The 23,436-nt window shown below is 40.9% G+C and overlaps 1 protein-coding gene across 28 annotated transcripts in view; it reads left to right on the forward strand.

Moving 5' to 3' along the window:
* Positions 1 to 23,436, forward strand: part of ABLIM1 (actin binding LIM protein 1) — a 217,240-nt gene that overhangs the window by 62,983 nt on the left and 130,821 nt on the right. For 2 of the 28 annotated variants that reach the window (XM_083741288.1, XM_083741292.1), the window contains exon 1: positions 22,988 to 23,400. The exons of 21 other annotated variants lie outside the window; for them this stretch is intronic. In XM_083741288.1, coding sequence (XP_083597414.1) covers positions 23,385 to 23,400 — 16 coding nt within the window. In that variant the 5' untranslated portion in view covers positions 22,988 to 23,384. Of the gene's footprint in view, positions 1 to 22,974; positions 23,401 to 23,436 lie in introns of those variants that run through there. 5 more of the 28 variants (XM_083741289.1, XM_083741315.1, XM_083741316.1 and 2 more) reach the window with 5 other exon arrangements.

A 23,436-nucleotide genomic window follows, 5' to 3' on the forward strand; every position in this document is an offset into this window, starting at 1 on the left:
TTGCATATCCATCTTGATTGATTGTAGTTTATCTTAGTAAAAGTGCTAAATGAATGGTAGTGCTCTGGAGTAAATCCCACTGAAATGTAGTCAGCAAATACAGTGGTACCTCGGGTTACATACGCTTCAGGTTACATACGCTTCAGGTTACAGACTCCGCTAACCCAGAAATAGTACCTCGGGTTAAGAACTTTGCTTCAGGATGAGAACAGAAATAGCGCGGTGGCGGCGCGGCAGCAGTGGGAGGCCCCATTAGCTAAAGTGGTGCTTCAGGTTAAGAACAGTTTCAGGTTAAGAGCGGACCTCTGGAACGAATTAAGTACTTAACCCGAGGTACCATTGTACACAATTGCATTGTAAATGTAGCTGAAGACTGCTTGATCCCGTTAAACACAAAGCTTCATTCAGAGGTTGTCATACTTGTTTGACTATGAGCCTACCTGAACCCTTTATCCTAGGTCCTCCTCCTGGTTCCCCCTTTGAAAGAGGATTGTGACTCCTGGCTTGTGGAATGCTTTCCCCAGTGAGCTTTCCTTAGCACTATCATTAATATCTTTCAGCACTGGGCACCTCTTCTTCCAGGCATTTGATGGATTATGATGATTTTGCTGTCTATTGAAAGTAAGTTTGGTGGGGTTTATTGTTTTGCTGCTGTTTTATTGCATTTGATTAATAGGTCACAGTAATGTTTTTATTGTAAGGTACTCATTGGTCCCATTCTCCCAATTTTATGCCATGATCATAAAACTGTAGAGTTGGAAGATAACCTGAGGATTATCTAGTCCAACCCCCTGCAATGCAGGAATATGCAGCTGGCTCTTACAGAGATCAAACCTGCAACCTTGACATTATCAGCACCATGCTCTATAAACAGCTGAGCTAAACTTTGTAAGTCTCTTGGAGGCTCTTATGTGACAAATGACTGCTGACTTTGATTCCTTCAGGCAGAAAGGTGGGATATAAATTGAATAAATAATAATAAATTGAGATTATTATTTTTTAAAGTTAAAATGTGCATAAGGAGGAATTCTCTTGGAATTGTTTGTAAGAAGTCTGTGACTTTGCCGGGTAATGTTGCGGTGGCAGTTCTTAATATGCCTTGAGGAAGAGAAACAAATTTTCTGGAGATAACTTGTATGTGTGGTGTTGAAGCCCTGATTTGGGGGCTCTAATATGCCTTAGGGCCTCTTTTCAATACAGAAAGGTAGTAGATAAATGTTTTAATAAAAACAGATTTTAAAAATTGGAGCTTCTATAGGGAGAATCCTAGTGAAATGGAGGGAGTGGGGGAGGTGACGATGTAGGATGTGTAATATAGCATGCTTGGCTGTATAATGTGCATGTTTTGTATGTTTTCCATAAGCCAATAGCAGGTCTTTCATGTAGAGTTCCTCCAGAACTTTCCTCTGTCATAGGAGATAATACTACACTAACTATATTATATGCTTTTTGCAAATCAGGGAGAAGTTCAACTTCCTGTTAAATTGTTAAAATTTTAAGGTCAGGTTAATAAAAAACAATATCTTTGTGTAGACAATCAGGTCATGCCTGAATGATAATTAATAAAATAGCTGGGGTGGTCTGATTCACTGCTGCAAATGTTCATTCGCCTAGATGAGTTGAAAAAGTAGCTTGGTACCATTAGGCTACTTTCTGAACAACTTGGTTGCATCTCACATGGCTAAGAAGCTAACCTAAGTTAAATTAAGTGCATGAATGCAACTCAGCTGGATGAGAAAATTATTCTTTAGTTTGTTTAGTTTCTATCCCTAATATATATATTTATATATTATTGCACAAAATGTATGCACTGCTTGATTGCAAAAAAACAATAACCGCAAAACAAACCCCCCAAAGTGGTTTTTCTCCAATACTATTCTTTTTACCTATTATCATTGCTTTCATTAGGTGAATGGGGAAAGAATGACATTATGCATGCTAAAAGCTATACCAATCTGGATTTTTCAGTATAGAACATCCACAGTTCCATCTATAACAACTCTGTTTAAAACATGTAGATAAAGTGTAGCAGTTATTTCCTTGGAAGTTTTTGCGCCGTGTTTTTCTTTCTGATTTGTTTTTATAACATATAAAACACAAAAATGTGGAAATTAGTTTTATGCCAAACATCATCATTATTTTAATCGAACTCCAGTCCATCTGTAAGGAGCAGAGCCCTGTACATTGAATTGTACATGATGTTTATCATCCTCCATGTGGTTATTCAACTTCCTTTTTTAATTCTTAGTTGAGCAGAAATTGATATGTCCATCTGATATCTCGCAGCTGAACATAATATTTCCTGCCAGTCATGAAAGGCATGCATTTTGTTGTGATTTCTGCATATTGTCTATAAATTAACGGAATGTCATAATCGGATACACACACACAGGCTAAACATAATTACTTGCAAAGCTATAAAATGGCTGGTGCAATCAATTCTAAGAGCTCAGCAGATTTTAAAGAGTGCTTGAATTATTAATGGGAGTGAACTGGAAGAGAGCTCAGAAGGCTTACATCTTGTCTCCAGCAAGTTGTAGCTAGTGAAGGACACAAGCGGTTGCATTCAAAGCAATGAGTGAACAGACCTTAGGTGAAGAATCCTCCAACGAAAATGGTTTGTGCCAGTATGCCCAGAAGATCACAGCTTGCTTTGGAGGGATGGGTAAGACAATTAGTATGTGGTGGAAGAGAGAGCAGTATGTAGTGCAATATGGGTATGATAATGGCAATGTTCCTCCTTGTGGGTAAACTGTTTGCCTTCTGCTCCTCATTACTCTTCTGACCATTTTACCTATTCTATAGATGTCTGTGTGCATGTGTCTTTGTATGTAACAATAATCCTTTTGTGTTGATCAGCTTATGCAGAGGTTGACCATAGATTGTAGTGTTCCATGGCCCACGTTTATATGAATCTGTGAATTTATATAAATGCATAAAGAATTCTGTTGTATCACATCATCAGACTTTGGACATCTATAGCATTAAAGTTTATCAGTCTACCTGGGAATAAGCCCTCTTGAATTTGGTGGGCGCTTACTTCTGAGTAGACATGTATAGAATTTCACTGTTAGCTGGTTTTTTTGTCCCATGCTTGTGAAGATATGCTTCTTTTAAGTCTCACTTTATTCCCATGTAATGTGAAAACAATTTAAATTATAGGGAGTTTGTATTTGTAGTTCCTAGAATAACACTCCCCTGCTCCCAGCCCAGTCCATGTCAGGAGCACTTTAATGTAAGCTGCCTTGCTTTCACTGAAGCAGAAACAGGGTAGCTGCTTTGTCTACTCTCTGAGAGGAGTTGGGTTTAAGGTGATTCCGTACAGTGTATGGATAAAATGAAATTACTTGTGGATCAGACTTTTTCTGCAGAACTGTCTCGACTAGCCTCAGTTGATTTTGGCCTTTTTCATATAGCATCTAATAATGTTATAATGAAATGGCAGCAAGCTGGTATTTGAGTTTATGACAGAAGCACTAAAGGCAGCTTATCTCACAAACTGAGCACTGTAGCTCGTTTGCAATCCTGTAAATGCTTAGTAGGGAGCAAGTTCCATTGAATTAAGTGGGAATTATTTCTGAGTACTAATTCATATGATTATGTTAGGAAAGCCTTTATTGTAACTCCATCAAATTAGAAATGTTATACCTGTTACATTTTCAGATCTCAATGGTTTGCTTCACTTTCTATATAGCTATTTCTTTTTAGCAAAACTTGGTGTTTGGCTCCATAAAGCTCCTGTAGCACCTTACTTAAGATGGTATAAGCTTTCGCGCACTAGAGTCCATTTCATCAGAAGTTGTGATAATGTACATTCTTATCTGATTTAGGACAAGAATTATGAATTATGATCTGTGTTACACAACACAGTACCCCCATCAGCTAAAACCTCAGTGATCTGAAGCAATGCTTTGTTTCCTATCTGCCTTCAAAGTCATTTTGATTTTAATCTGACCATGTTTCCCAGTCTGTAGAAGTAAAATGTCTGAATGGAATGAACTTGCATGTCTAATGACACTAAGGCGCCATCTCTTGCAGTGTTTCACAGAGGTATAATTGAAGTTCATATTTGAACTGCAACATATGGTTATGTATCATAGGACATTTATGTTTTTGCTATATATCTTCAGCCAAAAGAACAAACACTCACTTTGCTATTAAAACATGTAATCAGACCCTGCCTGTTGATGAATAGTCTATCTTGATGGTCTCAACACAAAACAGTAGTACAGTGGTACCTTGGTTTAAGAACAGCTTAGTTTATGAACAACTAGGATTAAGAACACTGCAAACCTGGAAGTAGGTGTTTTGGTTTGTGAACTTTGCCTTGGAAGCAGAACACGTTTCACTTCCTATTGAGTGTGTTCCATTTGTAAATTGAGTCCCCCACTGCTATGGGAAAGCACACCTTGGTTTAAGAACGGACTTCCGGAATGGATTAGGTTTGTAAACCAAGGTACGACTGTATACTTGTCTGTTCCACTTGTATCCTATAATAAGTACAACCAGATCCATTCTATGATCAAACACTGAGTGATTTCTATTAAATATTCTGAATGCTCTTTTTATTAAAGGAAACCATTAAGGTCCTTTTGGTAATTCACAATGCCTGACAAGCTATTGCAGAGCAAATGATGACACAGAGGCAAAAGAAGAGGCTTCAAACATGTATGGTAGTAGTGACAGGAGGTATATTTGGGTAGTCATCCTTGAAGTGAAAATAAAGGTGTTGCAGACAAGAGTGCTCCTGTTTTCATAAGTGAAATGTTAAAGGGCATCAGCATTGCCACACTGGCACAATATAAACTGAATAAATAAATAACAGAATGTTATTTCAAATGCACACACCCAAACCAGTACCACATTAGATTCCCCTCCCCATGTGAAACTGCTTTGGACTACAAGTATACCAGCGTCTGCTAATACAATGGAGGTGCTACAAATGCGTATTATCAAGTCACCTTAAAGATTTCTGTATTTTTAAAACTTAATTTTTAAATTATGTTTTAAGTTTTAGCAGTATACACCACCTTGATGTTTTGTGACACAGCAGTATAGAAATACTTCTATAAATTAATAGACAGGCGTGATGGGAAACATTTGCTTCATGCTAAATGTGAAATAGCTCTCCAGTTGGCCCTGGATAAACACTCTAGGCAAATGTGGAGGCCTGTTAGAGTATATGCATACAGTGGTACCTCGGGTTACATACGCTTCAAGTTACATACGCTTCAGGTTACAGACTCCGCTAGCCCAGAAATATTACCTTGGGTTAAGAAATTTGCTTCAGGATGAGAACAGAAATCATGCTCCGGCGGCACGGCAGCAGCAGGAGGCCCCATTAGCTAAAGTGGTGCTTCAGGTTAAGAACAGTTTCAGGTTAAGAATGGACCTCTGGAATGAATTAAGTACTTAACCCGAGGTACCACTGTATTAGTTGTCAGGAGCTTTCAGACACTAATAAAAATGGCTGAAGAAAAAGTGGCCTATGCTTCTCCAGGAGGTCAGTAACTGGGCCAAATTTTGTGAAATATGTAAGTATTTTAAGTAATCTTTTGTCAGCACTAAATTCATCCTTTATCCCTTGTATATAATTTATTGGCTTTCTTAGTCCTGATCTGAGGTGTTGCAGCACTATCTTTGGAGGTCACTTATCTACTGAAAACCGCAGTCTGATCTGAGAAAGCCTCCTGGTTAGTCTAGATTCCTTTTTGTTTTGCTCATTTCTCATTCTTGTCACGATGTATTATAGAAGGCAAATGCAGGGTCTTATAGACATACCCCTGGTTAAATTGAAAACGGAGAGGGAAAAGTGAACTGAGCCCCTGAAGACAAAACAAGATTAGCAGCAAATGGTAATTACAGGACGAAGGACTGGACTGTTATTTTCAGGGTGTCACTGGAAGTCTGGTACAATGGAGTGAAGTATTGCTTTACTGATATTTGGTTCAAAAATATTTGTCTAATGTTTTGTGGAATTTCATTGAAAGTCACTGTTGTTTTGACTTGGCCAAAGTTCCTTTGCAAAACACATGGAAGTGCTGTGCTAATTTTTGAAATGTTGAGGCTTAAAAAAAAAAAGCTTTGATTGCTGCTTCTAACAGGAATCATGACTCAAGGTCAGCATTGCAAGTAATACATAATTGAAGAACACGCTGGACAAGGAAAAGTTTAGAAGAAAAGGAAAATAGCTGTCCTTTACAGTGAGCCAAAATGAAGTGGAAATATAAACCGTGGGTTAGCCTAGACTTTTCAGTAAGGTTCTATAAGCCGCAACCTTTTCGTTTTGTTTTGTTTTGTTTAAAAGCGGTTTTCTTTAGGGACCCTGTACTGGCAAGTGAAGCCAATGACAAGAACCAGGCAAAGGTACACCTTCAAAGGTTCTAAACGTATAAATGTACAATGCTGAGGAATGGTTCCCTGATCAGAAACCCTGAATTGTCCCCCCCAAGCCCTGCCTAATTTCTTCCCCCAAACGCCAAGCGAGGGGTGTGTGTGTGGCTTAGATAAAGTAAGAGGGGTGAAGTTTAAATGCACAGTCTAATCTAAGCCCCGGCATCATTTAAAATTTCAGAGGGGGCTCCCGATTTAAGTGGTACCAATGGAAGGGATGGCAGGGTAAATCAAACCCACACTAAAAGAGTAATAAATCAACAAACGGCAGGCACAAACACACGCTGCCAGCACACACACACACGACTTAAAATTAGAGAGGAACAGTCAAGGCAAGGGAGGGGGAAAAATGTACAAGCACCCTGGCCAACAAATTAAAATGTAAGGCAAACCCACTCAGTCACCCAGACCAGCCAGCAATCGGACGGGCAAGGGCAATAGAGGGGGAAAAACATACATGCACACTGGCCAAAACTAAATAAAAATGCACAGCCACCAAGGCAGAGGCCGGGGAAGGAAAGTGAGGAGACAAGGGAGATAGTAAGACGGCATTCACACTCAGACCTCGCTGGTGGTGGAGTGACCATGTGCTGGGCAAAGGAACAAGCTGCAGCTTAAGAAAGGTAATTCGCACTTAAAACGCCCAAACAAATCCAGCACCAGGAGTGGGGAAAAATAAAAGGTTTAATGTAGGTTTTTACACAGAAAAGAGGACACAGCAAGGCAAACTTGGGTGCCTAGGTTTTTAAAATCAGTAAAGCAATGAGTGCACGCAAGCCTCCTAAATTTAAAAAGGCAAGCCAGGAACTAGACAGCCTCCACACACACAAACACCCCCCGACTCCAAACCTCGTGGCTGAGCTCTTCCCTACAATGACTCCTGACTCGTGACGGGACGACGATGAGGAATGAGGTCAGGGAAAGGCTGGCACTGCAGCAAAAGGCTGCTGAACATGCCCCCCCCCCCCGCGGCACCTGGTTGGGTGGCCACCGGGGGGGGGGCGTGAGTGCCAGCCAGGTGAGCTGGAGGCAGGGGGCAACGCCCCCTGCTGGGCGGTGCTCGGGCTCCCGCCCACAACCACTCCCCTCTCTTTCAGGGAGGAGAGTCTTTCTACGTTGAAAGGCAAGGCAACAATTTAACACACCACAATCCAAATTAATCCTCTAATAATAACAAATTGGCCTAGCAAAACACTCTGTAGTATTTTATGTTTTTAAACAAAAAACCAGTTCCTATTGTGTGAGTGTGCTTTCTAAATTAAACTGTCTCATTCTATGGAAGCTAAATTTTACAAATGGCTGCTTCGGTTAAGATCTAAAGGGCCATGCGTGGAGGGTTCTCTGTGTGCAGGTACACTTTTCCAGCCCCCCATCCTACCTCAGTCACCAGCTGATCACGGAAGTCAGGGAACTCTTCATATAATGACATTCAACATGACCTAAAGGGGTGCAGCTGGAAAGAAAATTTGCCCAGCCTGAAAAAAATGGCAGTGGATTACCACCATAATAATCATACTTTCTTGGGGCAATCATTTCACAAAAACCTTCACCAGCAGATTAATTTAAGCATCCAGTTGCCCTCCTATTTAAAGTATTGATATTGGATTGTGTCACAATGGGAGGCAGCCATTTTCTTAGCAATTTTGTTAAAGGTTGTATGCATGTATATACATATGCACACACAGAGAGATGTACTATAATCTTGAAAGAAATTAATATTTCTTAGAAACATAGTAAGCTGCCTTGTATTAGGTCATATCATTGGCCCATCTAGCTCAGCATTGTACAATGATTGGCAGCAGCTGCTTTCCAGAGTTTTAGGCAGTGGGTTCTCCTCGCCCTATGTGGCTGGTGCTGGAAATTGAGCTACATGGGGTAAATATCCATATTCATTATTATTGCTATTTTCAGTTCTCTGGGCAAATTGTTGTGTTAAATACTTATGGAAATTGCAGGCATTCTTGTTCTTTACCATGATCTTTGCAATGTCACAGAATACACTCACATGCGCAAATGAGGGTAAGAGTTCTTGAAAAGGCCCTTATTTCATTGTAGCTGCACATGGAAAAGTTCACAAGTAGCTCAATGTGGTGAAAATGACTTTTATAATACAGCAGTTCTTCAGCCTTGTTTCCCTGCCCGTCACTTGTTACAGAAGATTTCATATTAAGATTACTCCTGAACCCACTTCACCCTCGGGGTTTGTTTACAAAGTCTAAGGCCATACAGCCAGGGGAGGCCCAGCCAGATGGGCGGGGTATAAATAATAAATTATTATTATTATTATTATTATTATTATTATTATTATTATTATTATTATTACAGGGACTATGCTGTGAGTGTAGTTCAAAGGCGATTTAAAAAGAATGAAGAGCCCCAGGTTCTCCATTCTGTTCATCTCAAGATAAGCTACCATGTACTCAGCAAACAGGCATGTTACGTTTGCTCAGTTGAGCTCAGACCAATGAATTACATGAAACTACTTTGGAATGCTTTGACGGCCCTGAGAGCTTTTGCTTGCTTAGCTTATTGCTAAATAAATAATAGATTTTTATGTCATAGTAAGAATTTTCAGGTTATCCATTGATTTTGATCGTATAAACAAGCACCCTGAGGTATCTTGCAGAGTTATTGAATTTTAACACTAGGAACAAACGCTGGAACCAGAAAGGTTGCAATAGAACTACAAACCACAGGTTTTGTCTACAGTGACAAAGCCTATGGTTTGTAGTTTAATTTCATTTTTCTAGAGTCCGTGTTAGCTTGTGTGGGTGAGCATGTACAGAGCGAATGAACACCCATAACAAACCATTCCATTTTTATTCTGCGGGTGCTCACAGTCATTCAACGGTTAACAACAGCCAAAGTGTATCTTTTGTTAGATTCAGCAGTACTGGGTAAGGTAGTCTTTCAGTTGCAGTAAGCTTCACATTAATGCATATACAGTATACAGCATTCACACGAACTGTTCATTTTTGAGCTTGAGTTTAAAGAGCGCTTAACTTTTTTGACCCAAGAATTCCTCTCAATGGAGATTAGTTAAAGCATACCCGCTAACATTTCTCAGATGAAAATAGAGACACCCTAGGTGATTTTTAAAGAGCAGCACAGAACTTTAACTTCTGAATTGCTTATTTATGAAAACTGTCTTATAGAATGGTGTCTGTGTTCATCCTTTCACATGTGCTGCCATCTGGGAACATAGGGAAAGAGAGGACTGGGGAATGTTTAGTGAGAAGTTTGTTCTCACATACTTTGTTAATACGTGAAAAGAAAAACAGAGCACAGGAGAGCTGTGGAACATGATTTTGCTGAATATACACCTCCAAGTCAGGGTGCAATGCAAGTGTGAAGTGCTGAAGCACTCATGTCCTTCTTGTAGGCTTCCCAAGGGCCTCTGGTTCATAATTGGGAGAATAGGGTGCTGGACTGGATGAGCCTTTGTTCAGGGCTCTTGTAACATTCTTATGCTTCAGTGTGACAAATGGACTGCAAGCAACATGGCGATTAAAGCAATTCCATGTGGGGAACTATTTGTGCAGCAGACCTGAAGCAAGAGGTAGTGGGGGTTCCATTTGGTTTGCATGCTCTCCCAAAGTCAATCCCCGTAACTATGTGATGCTAACAACAACTAGAATTTGCCCCTTTGCTTATGCGCTGTTGGCTTCAAGTCCTTTTGAATGCACTGTTAATGATTTATTTTGCTCTTTCCCAAGGAAAAACAAAATCATTAGTTTAGTTTCTTAGATGAGCAAGTCATTAGGAATAGATTGTAGATATCTGTTGTAAATACAGCTAGAGGTGGGGGTAACAGTTGGGATCTTTGTGAGTCTTCTGTTAATGAGACTGGAAGGAGGAAAGGAGATGGCGGAGTTGGGAAAATAAATATTTCTCAAGAAGGCTATAGATACTTACTTTTGTGACCATAGAGGCTGCAGAAATTATGTCTCGCAGGAAAATCTGCTGCTGGTAGAAATGCTTTGCAAGATACAATGGAGTGTGGTGAGCCTTCCTTAGCTGTAATGCACATGGGAAATGTTAGATTAAATGCACAGATGGATATGCGGGGTTTATGAAGGTTCTTTCTTAACAAGATTTCTTCCACTGTGCTGAGGCTTTTGTTTCTCAAAAGTAATCCTCTTATCTACCTCAGATATGTCCTCTCTCTTGCCCAGGATATTAATCCGATTGTGCCATGCTCTATATGCTTTCACTTCACGTTTATGGACACCAAAGCAAAGCGTTGCTGGTTCCAATAGTGTTTTGAAGGCTGTCACCTGACTAAGCGTGCTTGTCATAATCTCCTGAAGATCACTGCTAAAAATACTTCCTCCTTAATCTCCTTTAGTGGACAAGGAAGTGAAATAAGGATGGATGAGGACAGCATGCCAGACGGTGGCAGCCCAGTGGTTATGTATACGCTCTCACACTCTCTCTCGCTCGCTCACTCTGGTTTACTTCCTTAGCTGCTCGCTTTACAGTTGCCATAGATATGCCATCTTTCCCCAGTTTAAACAGTTTTGGGAAGCTTTGTGGATCAGGGAAAAGCAAGAGGTTGGTGTCTGAGCGGATAAAGTACAAAAACTCTATCAAAAGGATGTCTATTATAGAGGACGGTGATATTGCTGAGGTGTTGTACCTCATCCCCAAGCAGTCTGTGATGAAGCAGCTGCCATACCTGAATCCAGATGACTACTATTTGTGTGAATGGTTGTTTGATTATCCAGAAGGTTCAGGTAAGTAAGAAAGCTGGGCTCTAGTCTGGACTTGTCCACCTTTGAGCTGTTTCCGTGACCTGTTAAAATGGGTGGTGGACACGAAATATTTGCTAAGAAGCATGGAGATGAGCAGAGGGTATATATACTCTAGAGCGGCTGCTGGATTTGTCTACAGTACTTTGTATTATGAAGCAACTACCACAGGCCTTGCTTTTCTAAATAGTCGATAAATGGTAGTGCTGTTGTAAGTTCAACAGCTGGCATATTTCTGAATTTTCCATATGGTAGCCTAAGCCAGGCTTCCCCAACCTGGTGCCCTCTAGAAGTTGTTGGGACTTCTATGTCCGGGACAATGGGCATTGTAGTCCAACAACCTACGGAGGGCACCATGTTGAGGAAGTCCAGTCTAACCAGATGTTAAGGTGGCTGTAGACTAGAGAGTATAGTTAAGACAACAAGGTGGTAAGACAAGAAGCAGAGCTCCTAAACAGGTCCTTTTAAAAACATGTATTGTTTGATTAAAAAGTATTTTCAGTTCTGTTCCCATTAGATGCCTGGTCCAAGCAGAAGCCCTGCCTTTTGATTATTATGCCACTCCTTAGTTGTGTTGAAATTTATTTCTATCCCTTCATCTCTTGAGAAAGGGGAGCACAATAGCTGATAGTTTCTTTCTGCTGCTGTGAAGTGATGGTAAACTCAAGTAGCATGACAGTGCAACAGTCCCAATAGAGCTTGCAATGTACAGAACATAAATGTAAAAACTCCTTTAATGTGGCCTAGGTTGGAAAGTGCAGGATTTTTAAAAACTGCATGATTCCTTTAGTGTTATGTTAGTGCGGCAATACAGGAGATTGTGGAGATTGTGGAGTGTCTAGCAAAGAATTAATGGATATCTTAGAAACAGTGGTGGTCAGCTCTTGCATTCAAGCAGCCCATCTTGCCACTCTGAACTGCTTGGAGAAGAAAGGTGCTATAAATTTTAAATAAATAATAATAATTTTAATACTGCTAGGTATTAGACAGAATTACAAATGTCGTCATTATCTCCATTTTCCAAATGATGAAAATGGAATTCTGAAGTATAAAGGTGCCATTCAGGGAGGACAAGTGACAAATGCTTGAGTCCAGCCTATCTAGTCAGTTTTCCCTCGGCCATCAATCTCCAGGCAACCCAGTATTTTCACCATAAATTGCCTTCCGTTGCATAGTTGAATTGAAAATGACAGCAGCTAGTGATTCTTCTTTTACTGTAGTGCCTTTATACAGTTTTACTAACATGCCACAGATTCCATAAAAATTTGGGCACATTTTTTTTTTTAATTTCAGTCAGAGAAAATTAAGCATATTCTTCACTCTCTTTCACTGAATTGCTTTCCTGTGGCTGGATTATGCATGCTGGATAACATCCCGCACACAGAGGAAGGCACAGACTACAATTGCCCATGATTACAGTTCCTTGTACCGTATCTCACCATCTTCCACTGTGGAGGGCCCCAAACTTGGGAGAGAGATTTTGGGAGCATGCAGGGAGCTGCAACTTGAACAGGAGCTTAAATAGTTGTTTGTCTGAGCATAACAGCCATTTGCTCTGGCTTGGATCCTGGCCATAGTTTTTATCCTGTCAATGGGATCAATTTATTTGGCCGCTTTGATACTTTTGACTCCTACCTTTAGGATTAAGACAGTTAAGTCGAGTGTTAAGAGGTTTTCACAGTGTGATATAGGCACTTAGGTGTTCAGAGGATTTTGTATAATCAGAGTTTGTGATTGTTCTTGAGTTCTGGACAAATTCATTAGTCTCATGGGAATCTGCTTCAAATGGAACCTTGTGGATCTGAGAGCCAATTTTTAAGCTGTTTAGTTTATGTAATGTAATAACTTCTTATTGGTTGTGGTTGAATGTGTAATTAGCTGATTGAGACATCATCAGATTCAGAATCTGAACTTGAACCAGTTAGAATAACAAACATTAGACTAAAGATTAACTAACCCTCTGCACAAGGATATAGAAACCTGTGAGAGGCATCACACACAAATTCACAGCTCTAAGCCACACACTGTTGCCAGCACAAATGTTTAGATTCAGTTTTTTAACATTAACTTCTGCCAGACAGAATAATTTACCTAATGCTTCGTAAACCAATTTACTCAATGTTCAGCCTTGCTGCTATAGAAATTTATTTAATTATTTAAAAGGATTTCTACTTCCATGACTGCAGAAAAGAATTGTTTTGTAAAATGAGCAGTGAGACTGCCCTGAGCCCAGCATTGGCCTGTTCCCAGCAGACTAATGTGAGTCTCCCATTTGTGGTTCAATGCTATGTTGACCCAGAGTTAAAAGGAAAGCTCAGTTTGGATGATAATATTTTTTTATGTTGCTGATGTAATATTTTTAGCAGATGCACAGTTTTACTAAGATGTGCAGAGAATAGGTCTGTTTGTGTCTAAGGCAGAAATAACTAAAATGGCTATTGTACTAAAAGAAAAAGTGGGAAGCCCCTCACAGCAAGATATTCAAGATGAGGCGTGGGAGAACCACTAATTTCCTTGGAGAAATTAGTCTGAAGAGCAGTTCCATTGGTGTAAACTGTTTCACTACCTGCATGAGACTACCTCAATCTATTTTTTAAACTGTTTTTGTGTCCATTATTTTTTTTAGATAGCAAAAAGTTGCAAATAAAAATGAAGCAAGCAAATGCCATTTTCATAATATGATCCAGCAAAAGGCAGCCAACTGTACTGTGAGGCTTGGCAAAGTCCTGTTGAGATCAAGTGATGGGAGTTGAGCTGTTCCCATAGCTATTATTTTTACATTTGTGTTTTTATATTGTAAACCACCTTGTGGTATTGAAAATTAATTAATAATATAAACATTGTGATAAGGGTGAGCTGTTTACCTTTGTCTGTGTTTTAAAGATAGCATAGAGAAATGCAGCAGACTCCTCAGTCTTCCCCCTTCTGACAGACGCAGCTTGAAGTAATTAGAAGGGAGGGAGACTCCTCAGTCGTAATCCTCTTCTCAGCAACTGATGCCTCTGGTTGCAACTGCTGAGCCAATAGCAGCCCACTGGCAAATAAAGGTGTGCGTGTTGTGTTCTTGCTATGACCTGCAGACATAGCAGCACCTTATCAGTGACCTCTGATCTTGTCAGGTTTCTTAAGCTGGCCGGATTGGAGCTTAGTCTCCATCTGGGAAGGAAGAAAGGTGAATAAAGCTTCAGATAATATCCCTAGTGACTGAGTGTGCAGCACTTTTATTCAGAGCGGCTCAGATCTGCCATTCTCCTGCATTTGGTTTCTATTTTCTCCTTAAACAAAATTGTGAGCAATTTAATCTCTTCCACTCCCTAAACAGTGAAAAAGCAAACATATACAATTTATCTGAAGGTATCTGAAGTTATCTGCACACGAAAGCTCATACCAATAACAAACTTAGTTGGTCTCTAAGGTGCTACTGGAAAGATTTTTTAAATTTTGTTTCGACTACGGCAGACCAACACGGCTACCTACCTGTAACATATACAATTTATGTGAAGGCAATCTTACTCCTCCACCCACCTGTAATTTTTAGCAGGTGTAAACTCTGCAATTGTAATGCAGTCATATAAGCCTCTTTGATGCTGGACTGATGTGTGCTAAATCTAGTCTAGCATTAGAAATCTGTAGAAATTTTGGCTGAGCCCTGCATTTTGACATTCTCCTTTATGTGTGATAAAAGCCCAGGGTGGCTGGGTGTTGTACCGGTGGGAGAGGAAGAGAACATTGGGTGTGAAACCCACTGATAGGCACTGGAACGCTTTCCAGCTGTTGTCACCTGGCTGCCACCATTATTTTCTCCATGGTGTGACAATACCAAAACTAACCAGCCATGAGTTACTACCACAGCAAAGTTTGTCCCACCTCCAAAATTTGCTGAGTATCTTTCTTTGCAAACGCTTTAGATCTCCTCTGTACTATTCTACAAACACACCCAGCCGTATACCCACATACTGCTATTCATAAAAAAGCAGAGAAGTTTACAACAATTATACCGAAAACCATACAATAAAAACTTTTCTGAGTAAACAGGTTTAGGATTGTGCTGTTATTCTTCTATTTCCGTAATCACACTGAAAACCATTGTAAACACAACAACAGAGAATGAGTAAAAGGGGTGACCTATATATGTTTGGTTTTTTTTGTTCAGGATGAGTGAACCAATGATCACTATACATACTCTGGAGTAAGAGAGCATGCATTTGTCTTTTTATTGCATGCGCATGGACCTACTGGTGATATGCAACCAGTTCCAGGTATCTGCTGCATATGTACCTGGTGATATAAATGTGTGTAGCTGACCCAGATTTGTTGATGTACACACAGTGTACACTCCTAATCCATAATGTGTGAAATAGTCTTAATTCCTACTGTTAATGTTCTTGGCTTGCTACTGCGAAAACACGGTGGTGGGGGAAGGGGAGCAGATCACTTTCAGCGCCTATTTTCAAGGGAGGCTATGCATGACATTTCAGAATTATTAGTATTGCCAGGTCCATGTGGCCGTATTTAACTGAATTGTTGTTCTAGTGGAAAGCAGCACAAAAGTCTCTACTAGCGCAACATTTGTTCGACATTGTGTGTTTGCGTTAGGGAGCTAGGCCAACTCTTCAGCAGTTTCAATAAAGGGTAGTACAGTATTATGTTTAAATTACACCATAAAGCCAAAGCAAGGTGTCTGATCACTGGTGTGTTTTATTATTTGGATGATAGTAAAGCTCCTCTGGTTTCTTATGTACTTTTGCCCTGAAAGAAATCCCACATCATTGTAGGTGTCAGTTGTTGCTATGGTAATGCTTATGGACAATTGCTTTACACTAATGTCCACAAGAAGAGAAGAAATAAATACCTCCGCTGTGACCAGATGAGGTAAAATTAAGCACATTATTGCTAAGTGAAGCATGTTATTGAAGGTGGCAGGTTACTTTTCAGTGTTATTAAAGGTGTCAGGTCCTTTAGACTCCTTAACTCTTTCAGGTTCCTTGCTCAGCTTAGAATCATGTCTGCAAAATGCTCTGTAGGCTAATTTATGTCCCACACCATGCTGTTTCCCAGAACCAGTATTCCAGGCTTAACTCTGTGACCTATTCAAACTTTCAGCATTTTATTTGTTTTACTGTCAAGCACTCCATTTTGAACCCCCTTTTTTCCTATCCTTACAAGAAATCTATACATTTGTAACAAAATATAAACACTCACTTGTCTGTGTATATGGCTTTTAATATACAAAACTGAATTGGTTCTTGTACTCTGTCTTGGAACAGGACCATAATGAGTTCAAATTGCGATGATTGTGTGGAACTTTAAAACAAAACAAAGCTAGCCGAAATCTGTGGTAGACTAGTAGCTTCAAACTAGTGGTATGCTTCTAGAATTGCTATTTTACACTTCATTGCTCCCTCAAGGACAAAGCTGCAGGCTGTGCCAATTTGAAGGGGTCCTTGGCCAAGGGTCCTCTGCATCTCTTACCAGCAGGGGGAGAGCTGCATGGTGGTGCAGCAGAGGAGAGGGAGGCAGCCACGCAATGAGAAGAAATGTGCTTTAGAGGCTTTCTGGAGAAAGGGTGGTGATGGTGGCTGTGCCTGGCTTGGCAAGTACTTTTCTGTAAAAGAAATTATTACTAATTATTATTATTATTATTGCAAGAAGCATCAAGGTGATGTTGCTGTTGGCAGTGGTAGGCCTTCAAAGAACTGTGTGTCCCCAGGCATTTGCCCTACCATTCTGGGTGATGGTGCCAGGCCTTGGGCAACATTATACACATTATGATTGTTTCCCGCAGTAGATAAGGTGAGGAAGAAAGAGATGCATCTAGGAAAACTGAACCTAGATAGGCATTTAAAGATGTGTGCATGTGCACGCACATTTCAATCACACACTTTACATGTTTGCTGTAGAAAACACCACTGTAGTACTATTGTTCCCTGCAGCAATCAAAACATGTTCTTTATAAAAGTAAAATATACCTAAGCAAAAATGCTCAATTTACATTGTTTTATTTGTAGTATCCAACAGCTGAGATCCAGGCTAAATGTAACATGGGAAAACCATAGCTGGATCTCTTGAAAACTTTTCATTTTGGGAAAAAAGGAGCCAGGGGGCTACCATGTTTTGGACTGTATCTGTATCCTTTCCTCTCTGCATTTAGTAACAGCTCTTGCGAGGTAAGTGGAGAACTTTGGAAGGAACTTAGAAGGCGATATTTTAAAGGTCTAACAGCCTATATATCCATGCTTTACTTTGCTGCATGTTTTGGGGTTCTCTCACCAAAGAGTACTTTCCTCAAACCTGGATTTGGGCATCCAAGGAATTTCCCTTTTTATTATACTTAGTATTTTATTCTTTAACCAAAATACAAAACAACAACAACAAGATCTTGTAATGGATTTCTTGAACTGCATTTATTTTGGCCCTGAGTCTGAAGTGTTTTGATGGTGTACGTACTGTATCTCCAGCAATGTTAACAAATAGGAAGAACAAGATGAACACACCGGACACATGAAAACTGTGTGGCCTCTACATAGCTTAACTTCAGTGAAGGGAGGCTTTCTAAGCAGAAATATTAAAATTTCTATTTTGTTTGTCACTGTAATAAATATATGGGTATAGTGATTAACTGCATTCCACCAGGATCCAGACCCAACTGTCTGAATTGCTGTTTGATATTTTTATATATAGATATAGATATAGACAGTCACACACATGCACATATAAATACATGCATACATATAGAATTGGGAATACAGGAGGATAGGAGAAGGGCCAATTTGCTCTTTTCTCCAGTTGGCTGCCACTCAGCTGGGTTGGGACTGGGAACAAGATGGAACATGGCAGTGTTAATCCTTAGCACATGTGAAAAATGAGACTTGGCCACTCTATGAGCAAAATGTTCCAGTCTTCAGCAGTTACCCTTACATGCCAACATCTCTTGAAGTGGAAAGTCTGTGATACCTGGTGAGAAAAACGTTTTGTGCAAGATCACCACTAAGGGTTAATTCTTTTCATATGCAGACATGGTAATTTCCAGGAGGGTAATAGTACAGAAAGTTGTGGGAGGCACCACTATGATGTTCTCCTTCAAGATCCCAAATGCAGTAAAACAATAACTACTCAAACTAGTCTGCAATTTTTTAATGAAAGACTGGGTTATTGTTACAGGAGTCAGTTTCTATGAGCCTCAGGCTTGCATACTCCCTTCACCCTTCTCCTCCACTGCATCCATTTATGATTAACCACATAAGTGTTGTTGTGATGCCTCAACCTGGACAAACTGCAGTTAGTCTTAACTATGCTTAACTAAATGAAGTCAACTCTAAATCAAAGTTTTATGAAGCTGTCTTATTTCAGCTAACGATACATAAGATGCGTAACTGCAATGTAGGGTTAGACACAACACAGAACTGTGGTTAATTGCTGTTGGCAGTAAAAGCTTTTGATCTGCTCCCAGCCATCCTGGAGAAGGAGAAAGTGTGTGGGGGGGGGGGGAGCATATGAGCCAGAGTCTTGTATAAGTAGCTATAAACCACTGTTTGTCGTTGCATTGGAACCAGCTTAGTATCTAAGGGCAAAAAGTTTCAATCCATCACCACATAGTGAGGTCCTAAAGCTATTCTTAGCAGTATAGTCAGCCACAGAAGTTGGAATGTTATCCTTCTGTTCCCAGGGTTTATAAGGGATCTGATAACAGAAGCCCAGCCTATACTGGTGAGGAAATACACACACACCCAATGCATTTTTTCCTGTGTGTCTCATCTATTCAAATAACAGACCTGGATGAATAAGGAATACAAGGAATGCCAGATGATTCAATATCTGTCACAACTAATGGTGACTGCTTGTTAGATAAAATTTAAGGGTGACTCTTTTGAGGGTCACTCTTTTGAGATGCACCATCCCTCTGTCCCTGTGTTGGCCTAATGCTGTGTTCCCTTTGAGATAATCTGTCCAGGGTTTCATGCCACCAATAGATGAGGCAGTGGTGCAGGGAAATGGAAAGAAAATTGGTAAGACTACATTTTTCCCCCCTGTCCACCCAGGATCTGGATAACATTGGATAAGAGCACACTTAATTTATGCTACCGATTGGAATGCTGAACTATGGTTAAGGGTATATGGAAGATATGCCCTTGAAAGGGAAAGGACTTTGGGCATGGAGCACAGATTCCTGCAGCTTAATTGTAACCTCTTTTAGCAGAAAAAAAGGCAGGCAAGCATTGCATATGTTGCTGGCCAAGTAGCAGGCTATTTCTCCTCCTCCTCCTCCTCCTCCTCCTCCTCCTCCTCCTCCTATTTTATATGCACTTAGAATTACCATACCTGTCCCATAGTTCACAGATCCCAGAGCTAACCCTCTCCACTGAGAACAAGGTAGTCATTTATTCAGGGGTGATCCTTTATTCAAACATCCCAACCGAAGCTCTAACTACATGTTAAGCCGGTACAACTTACTGCTGGGATATGGGTTGGGCTTCCTTTTTTTTAAAATGCTTCCCTGCCTTCATTCTGCCCCTTTCTATCTCCTTCCCACCTTTGTTTCTCCCACTTGCAGAAAAACAGCTAGTGAGAAGCTGTTTCATCTGGAAAGCAAGGGCAGGAGAAGGATTCAGCACCTGTTCTGCACCAAGTCTAAGTGGCTTCTTCTCCTATGCTCATTTCTTCAGTTTTACAGCAAGACAATTTTACCACCATTTTCATGGTTGCATCTACGTTGATGCTTGGAAAGTGACCACTTAAAAAACATTGCCACTGGAGCCTTCCCCAATGCTAACCCTAGGCAGTAAATGCCCTGGATGCAACTCTGGTCTTGTTTTCTCTTGACTTCTATCTCTTCTTCCTATTCACTGACCTTGCTGCCCCCAGGATCCTCTCTTATCTACTACTCTGCTTTTTTTGGGCTGCTATTGCCACTTTATCTGCTTTTAGTTACTGTTAGAGGAAGGACTCCTGGGAGCCAAAACAAAGAGAGGAATCTGGGTGATAGATAGGAAACATGGGACAAGTAACCATAAGCCCCTGGTTCAGCTTTCACTCTTGGGTACCTCAGTCCCAGTTTGGCCGTTTCCCCAAGAATTTAAAGAATCATATCCTGTCTGTAGCAAACTTGGGCTGCAATCCTATGCATGCCTACCTGGGAGCAAGCCACATTGAGCATAGTAGGACTTTTATCTGGGTATAAAGCACAGAACAGTGTCTTGCTTATGTTTGTAGTCCTAATCCATTCAGGCTGGGACTGAAGCAAAAGAGAGAGGCAGTGGCAAGAAGGATCTCTTAGTGTACCCTGAAAATGTTGAGACTACTTAGGCCAGTAAGGAGTAGATTATGTGAAATAGTCTTCAATTCCCTTATAGAAAATAACCATCATAAGGAGGAGAAGGTGTTAGGAAGAGAGCTGATGTATGGTCTTAAAAAAAACACCCTTGTATGCCAATAATACTTGTTGGCATCCGACTGTCTTGGGAGACAATGGAAGAGTGCAACTTTTGGGGGAAAGTGAAACAATTGGAGAGTTATAGTGTCTGCTGTGGCTGTAGAGACTGATATGGCAAAGATATTTTTTTGTTGCAGGTGGGGCAGATGAAGGCACCTGGTTTTTCTGCTACAGGTGCACCATGGTGTTTCTTCTCTCTGCGCTCCTCCCAGCAGTCAATCCTGCTCTGGTCATTGCTGTGGATACACAACCTGACTGTCTCCTGACTGACTGTGGTCATCCGAAAGGGATTCCCATATGGCAGGGTTCACGTTGCCAGCTTTTATGTCACGTTTGCAGACATCTTTGTAATTCAGAGTTGGTCTGCCAACAGGCCTAGTGCCTGAAGCCATCTCCTCATACAGCACATCCTTGAGGACCCTGCCATCTTCCATTCTGTGTACATGGCCAAGTTAGTGTAGATGTCACTGAGAGACAAGTGTGGACATGCTGGGAATGTGGGCTTCTGTCATGAGCTCCCTGGCTAACTGCTTAGTGGAATTAGAGATGCGGAGAGCTTGCTGTACTTCCTAGTTTCCAAACCCCTCCTGCTGCCTATGGTGGCCGACAAAGGAATCTTTCTGTCTGTTTGGCTTTCTGCTCTAAGATACGAAGGGTACGTCTCGTTCAAGGAGATGGAGGAGGCTCTTCCAGGCTTTCAAGTGAGAGCTGCCTGCTGTATGGTTTCTACCACTTCTGACTCCTGTCTCTGTTCAGGACTAGAGCATCTGATAGCTTGCTTCTGTTCCTCATCCACCATTATTTCCCCAGCCTTTTTCTTCTTCGTCTGGGGTGTGTCCTGTTTGGCACCGCCATGAATCTGGATCCATGCTATCTGTATCTGCCTCCTGCTCAGAAGCCTCCTGGGGTGGTGGTCTCTACCACTCCTTTTCATCTGACCAGTCCCTGACATCTTGGGAGAATACATATTTGTTTGAGACTGCGTACTGCCACAAGATGCCCAAAATCTTCCTGACATCACATATGCAAGGCATCAAGGTGATGCTTCTGGCAAGTGAGCCCATGACTCACTTCCATAAAGCAATGTGCTCAAAATGGAAGCCTGGTAGACCTTCAACTTGGTATTGGCCATTAGCATCACATTCTCCCATACCATTTTGGAGAGGTGAGCCATTGCTGTAGCTGCCTTGCCCAGCTTGCCCAGCTCAGTGTCAATGATTATTGTGGGACCCAAGTAGACAAACTGTCTACTACCTTAAGTATTTGGTCACCATTGTTGATGTGTAGAGTGCTGGCGATGTAGGACCAACCAAGGATGTTGGTATTCATCTCTTCATCAGGCTGATGATGATGAGGACGAACTCCATGCAGGCGAGTAAAATGGCTGATGAGTCTCTGTATGCCAGTAATACTACAGACATGAAAAATCACCTTCATATTTATTTACAGGGCCTTTCTTGGCAGGTACACCTGTATATAAATCTGTAACTGAACTGTACAAAGGTATTTCCAGGAGATGTTCAAAAAGGAATTTTAGAATTCACTATGAAGGAAAAAAATGTGGAAGGAACCAAGTAAACAACAGTACAAAGAAGAAGAAAATCCCAGCATGTGTGGTTTTTGAAGTAAAATGCAGGTTTCTTAAAAATTCCAAAATGATTTTTTTAAAAAAAGGCCTGTGTTTGATTGATATACTGCTGGCTGTGGGAATTACAGCACTGTAAGCTGTGTGTGGGAGAGAGTGGGGGCAGTTAGAATTCTGGTTCAAGAAATGTATGTTGCCCACAACACCTGTTTCAAGCCTTTCCCTGGTAAGAGCTATGTTGAAGGATGGAGCTTACTATGTATTCCAGAAGACTGGGCAAACTCATCACTTTTTTGAGTCTGCTGTGCAAAATCCAATGCAGTGCTTACTTCATTGGTTGGTTGTCTTCTGTGAACTTTGGAGCAACTGCTTTAAATATTTTGGCGATCATGCTATCATCTCGCACCTGTTTCACTGTCTTATTCCATCCTGCACTTTATCAAATATACAAGTCCTGAAGCTTTTCTGTGATTGAATTTGTCCCTGAAAACTGGAAACCTATACTGTATACAGCCTTGCTGCAGCCTGTGCCGTCTCTGATTCTGTATTCATGTCAAGTTGCTTCTCAGTCTGACAGAGGGAACTAAATATATAAGTGTGTGTGTGTGTGTGTGTGTGTGTGTGTGTGTGTGTGTGTGTATGTGTACACACACCATTAAATCTTTTTCCATTTTGTTACTTGAAGCAGGTCCTGTGGCGTCTCTCACTTCTGACTCTAGTATCTGTCACTTGGGGGAGTCCTGGCTTGCCAGCTCTGTTGTGCCTTGTCAGAAGACTGCAAGGTGGTGTCAATGACTGTGGATTAGCGACAGTGGAATTTTGTCTTCGTTACTCAGAGGCTGCTAGTGTTGCTGTTTGCTGTGCTGTGTTGTTTTTTTTCTCTTTATTTCTTCCTTTCTTTCCTGCCGCAGAAGGGGCAGAGTCCATTCCCTGGGAATGAGCTGCCATTAGGAAGAGTAAAGCAGACCGAAGGGGAGAGAGAGAGAGAGAGAGAGAGAGAGAGAGAGAGAGAGAGAGAGAGAGACAGCACCAAGCATTCCAATTACGTCAGATCTGGTGGGAAAATAATACAGAGTACTTTGGAATAGGCTGCCTTCTGGGCAATTGTTTCTTCATCTCTGCCAACTACTGCTGGAAAGATAGCACGAGTGAGTGTGCGTGTAAGCGTTTATAAAGCACCTCAATTAATCTGTGCTGCCTCTGCTACAAAGACGGTGTTCTGGCCATGGTGAAAGAAAAAGGTAATCCAGCCTTGCATATTCTTCTAGGTTAGGATT

The sequence above is a fragment of the Podarcis gaigeae genome (assembly GCF_964106915.1).
Source record: "Podarcis gaigeae genome assembly, chromosome: 5".
NCBI lineage: Eukaryota > Metazoa > Chordata > Lepidosauria > Squamata > Lacertidae > Podarcis > Podarcis gaigeae.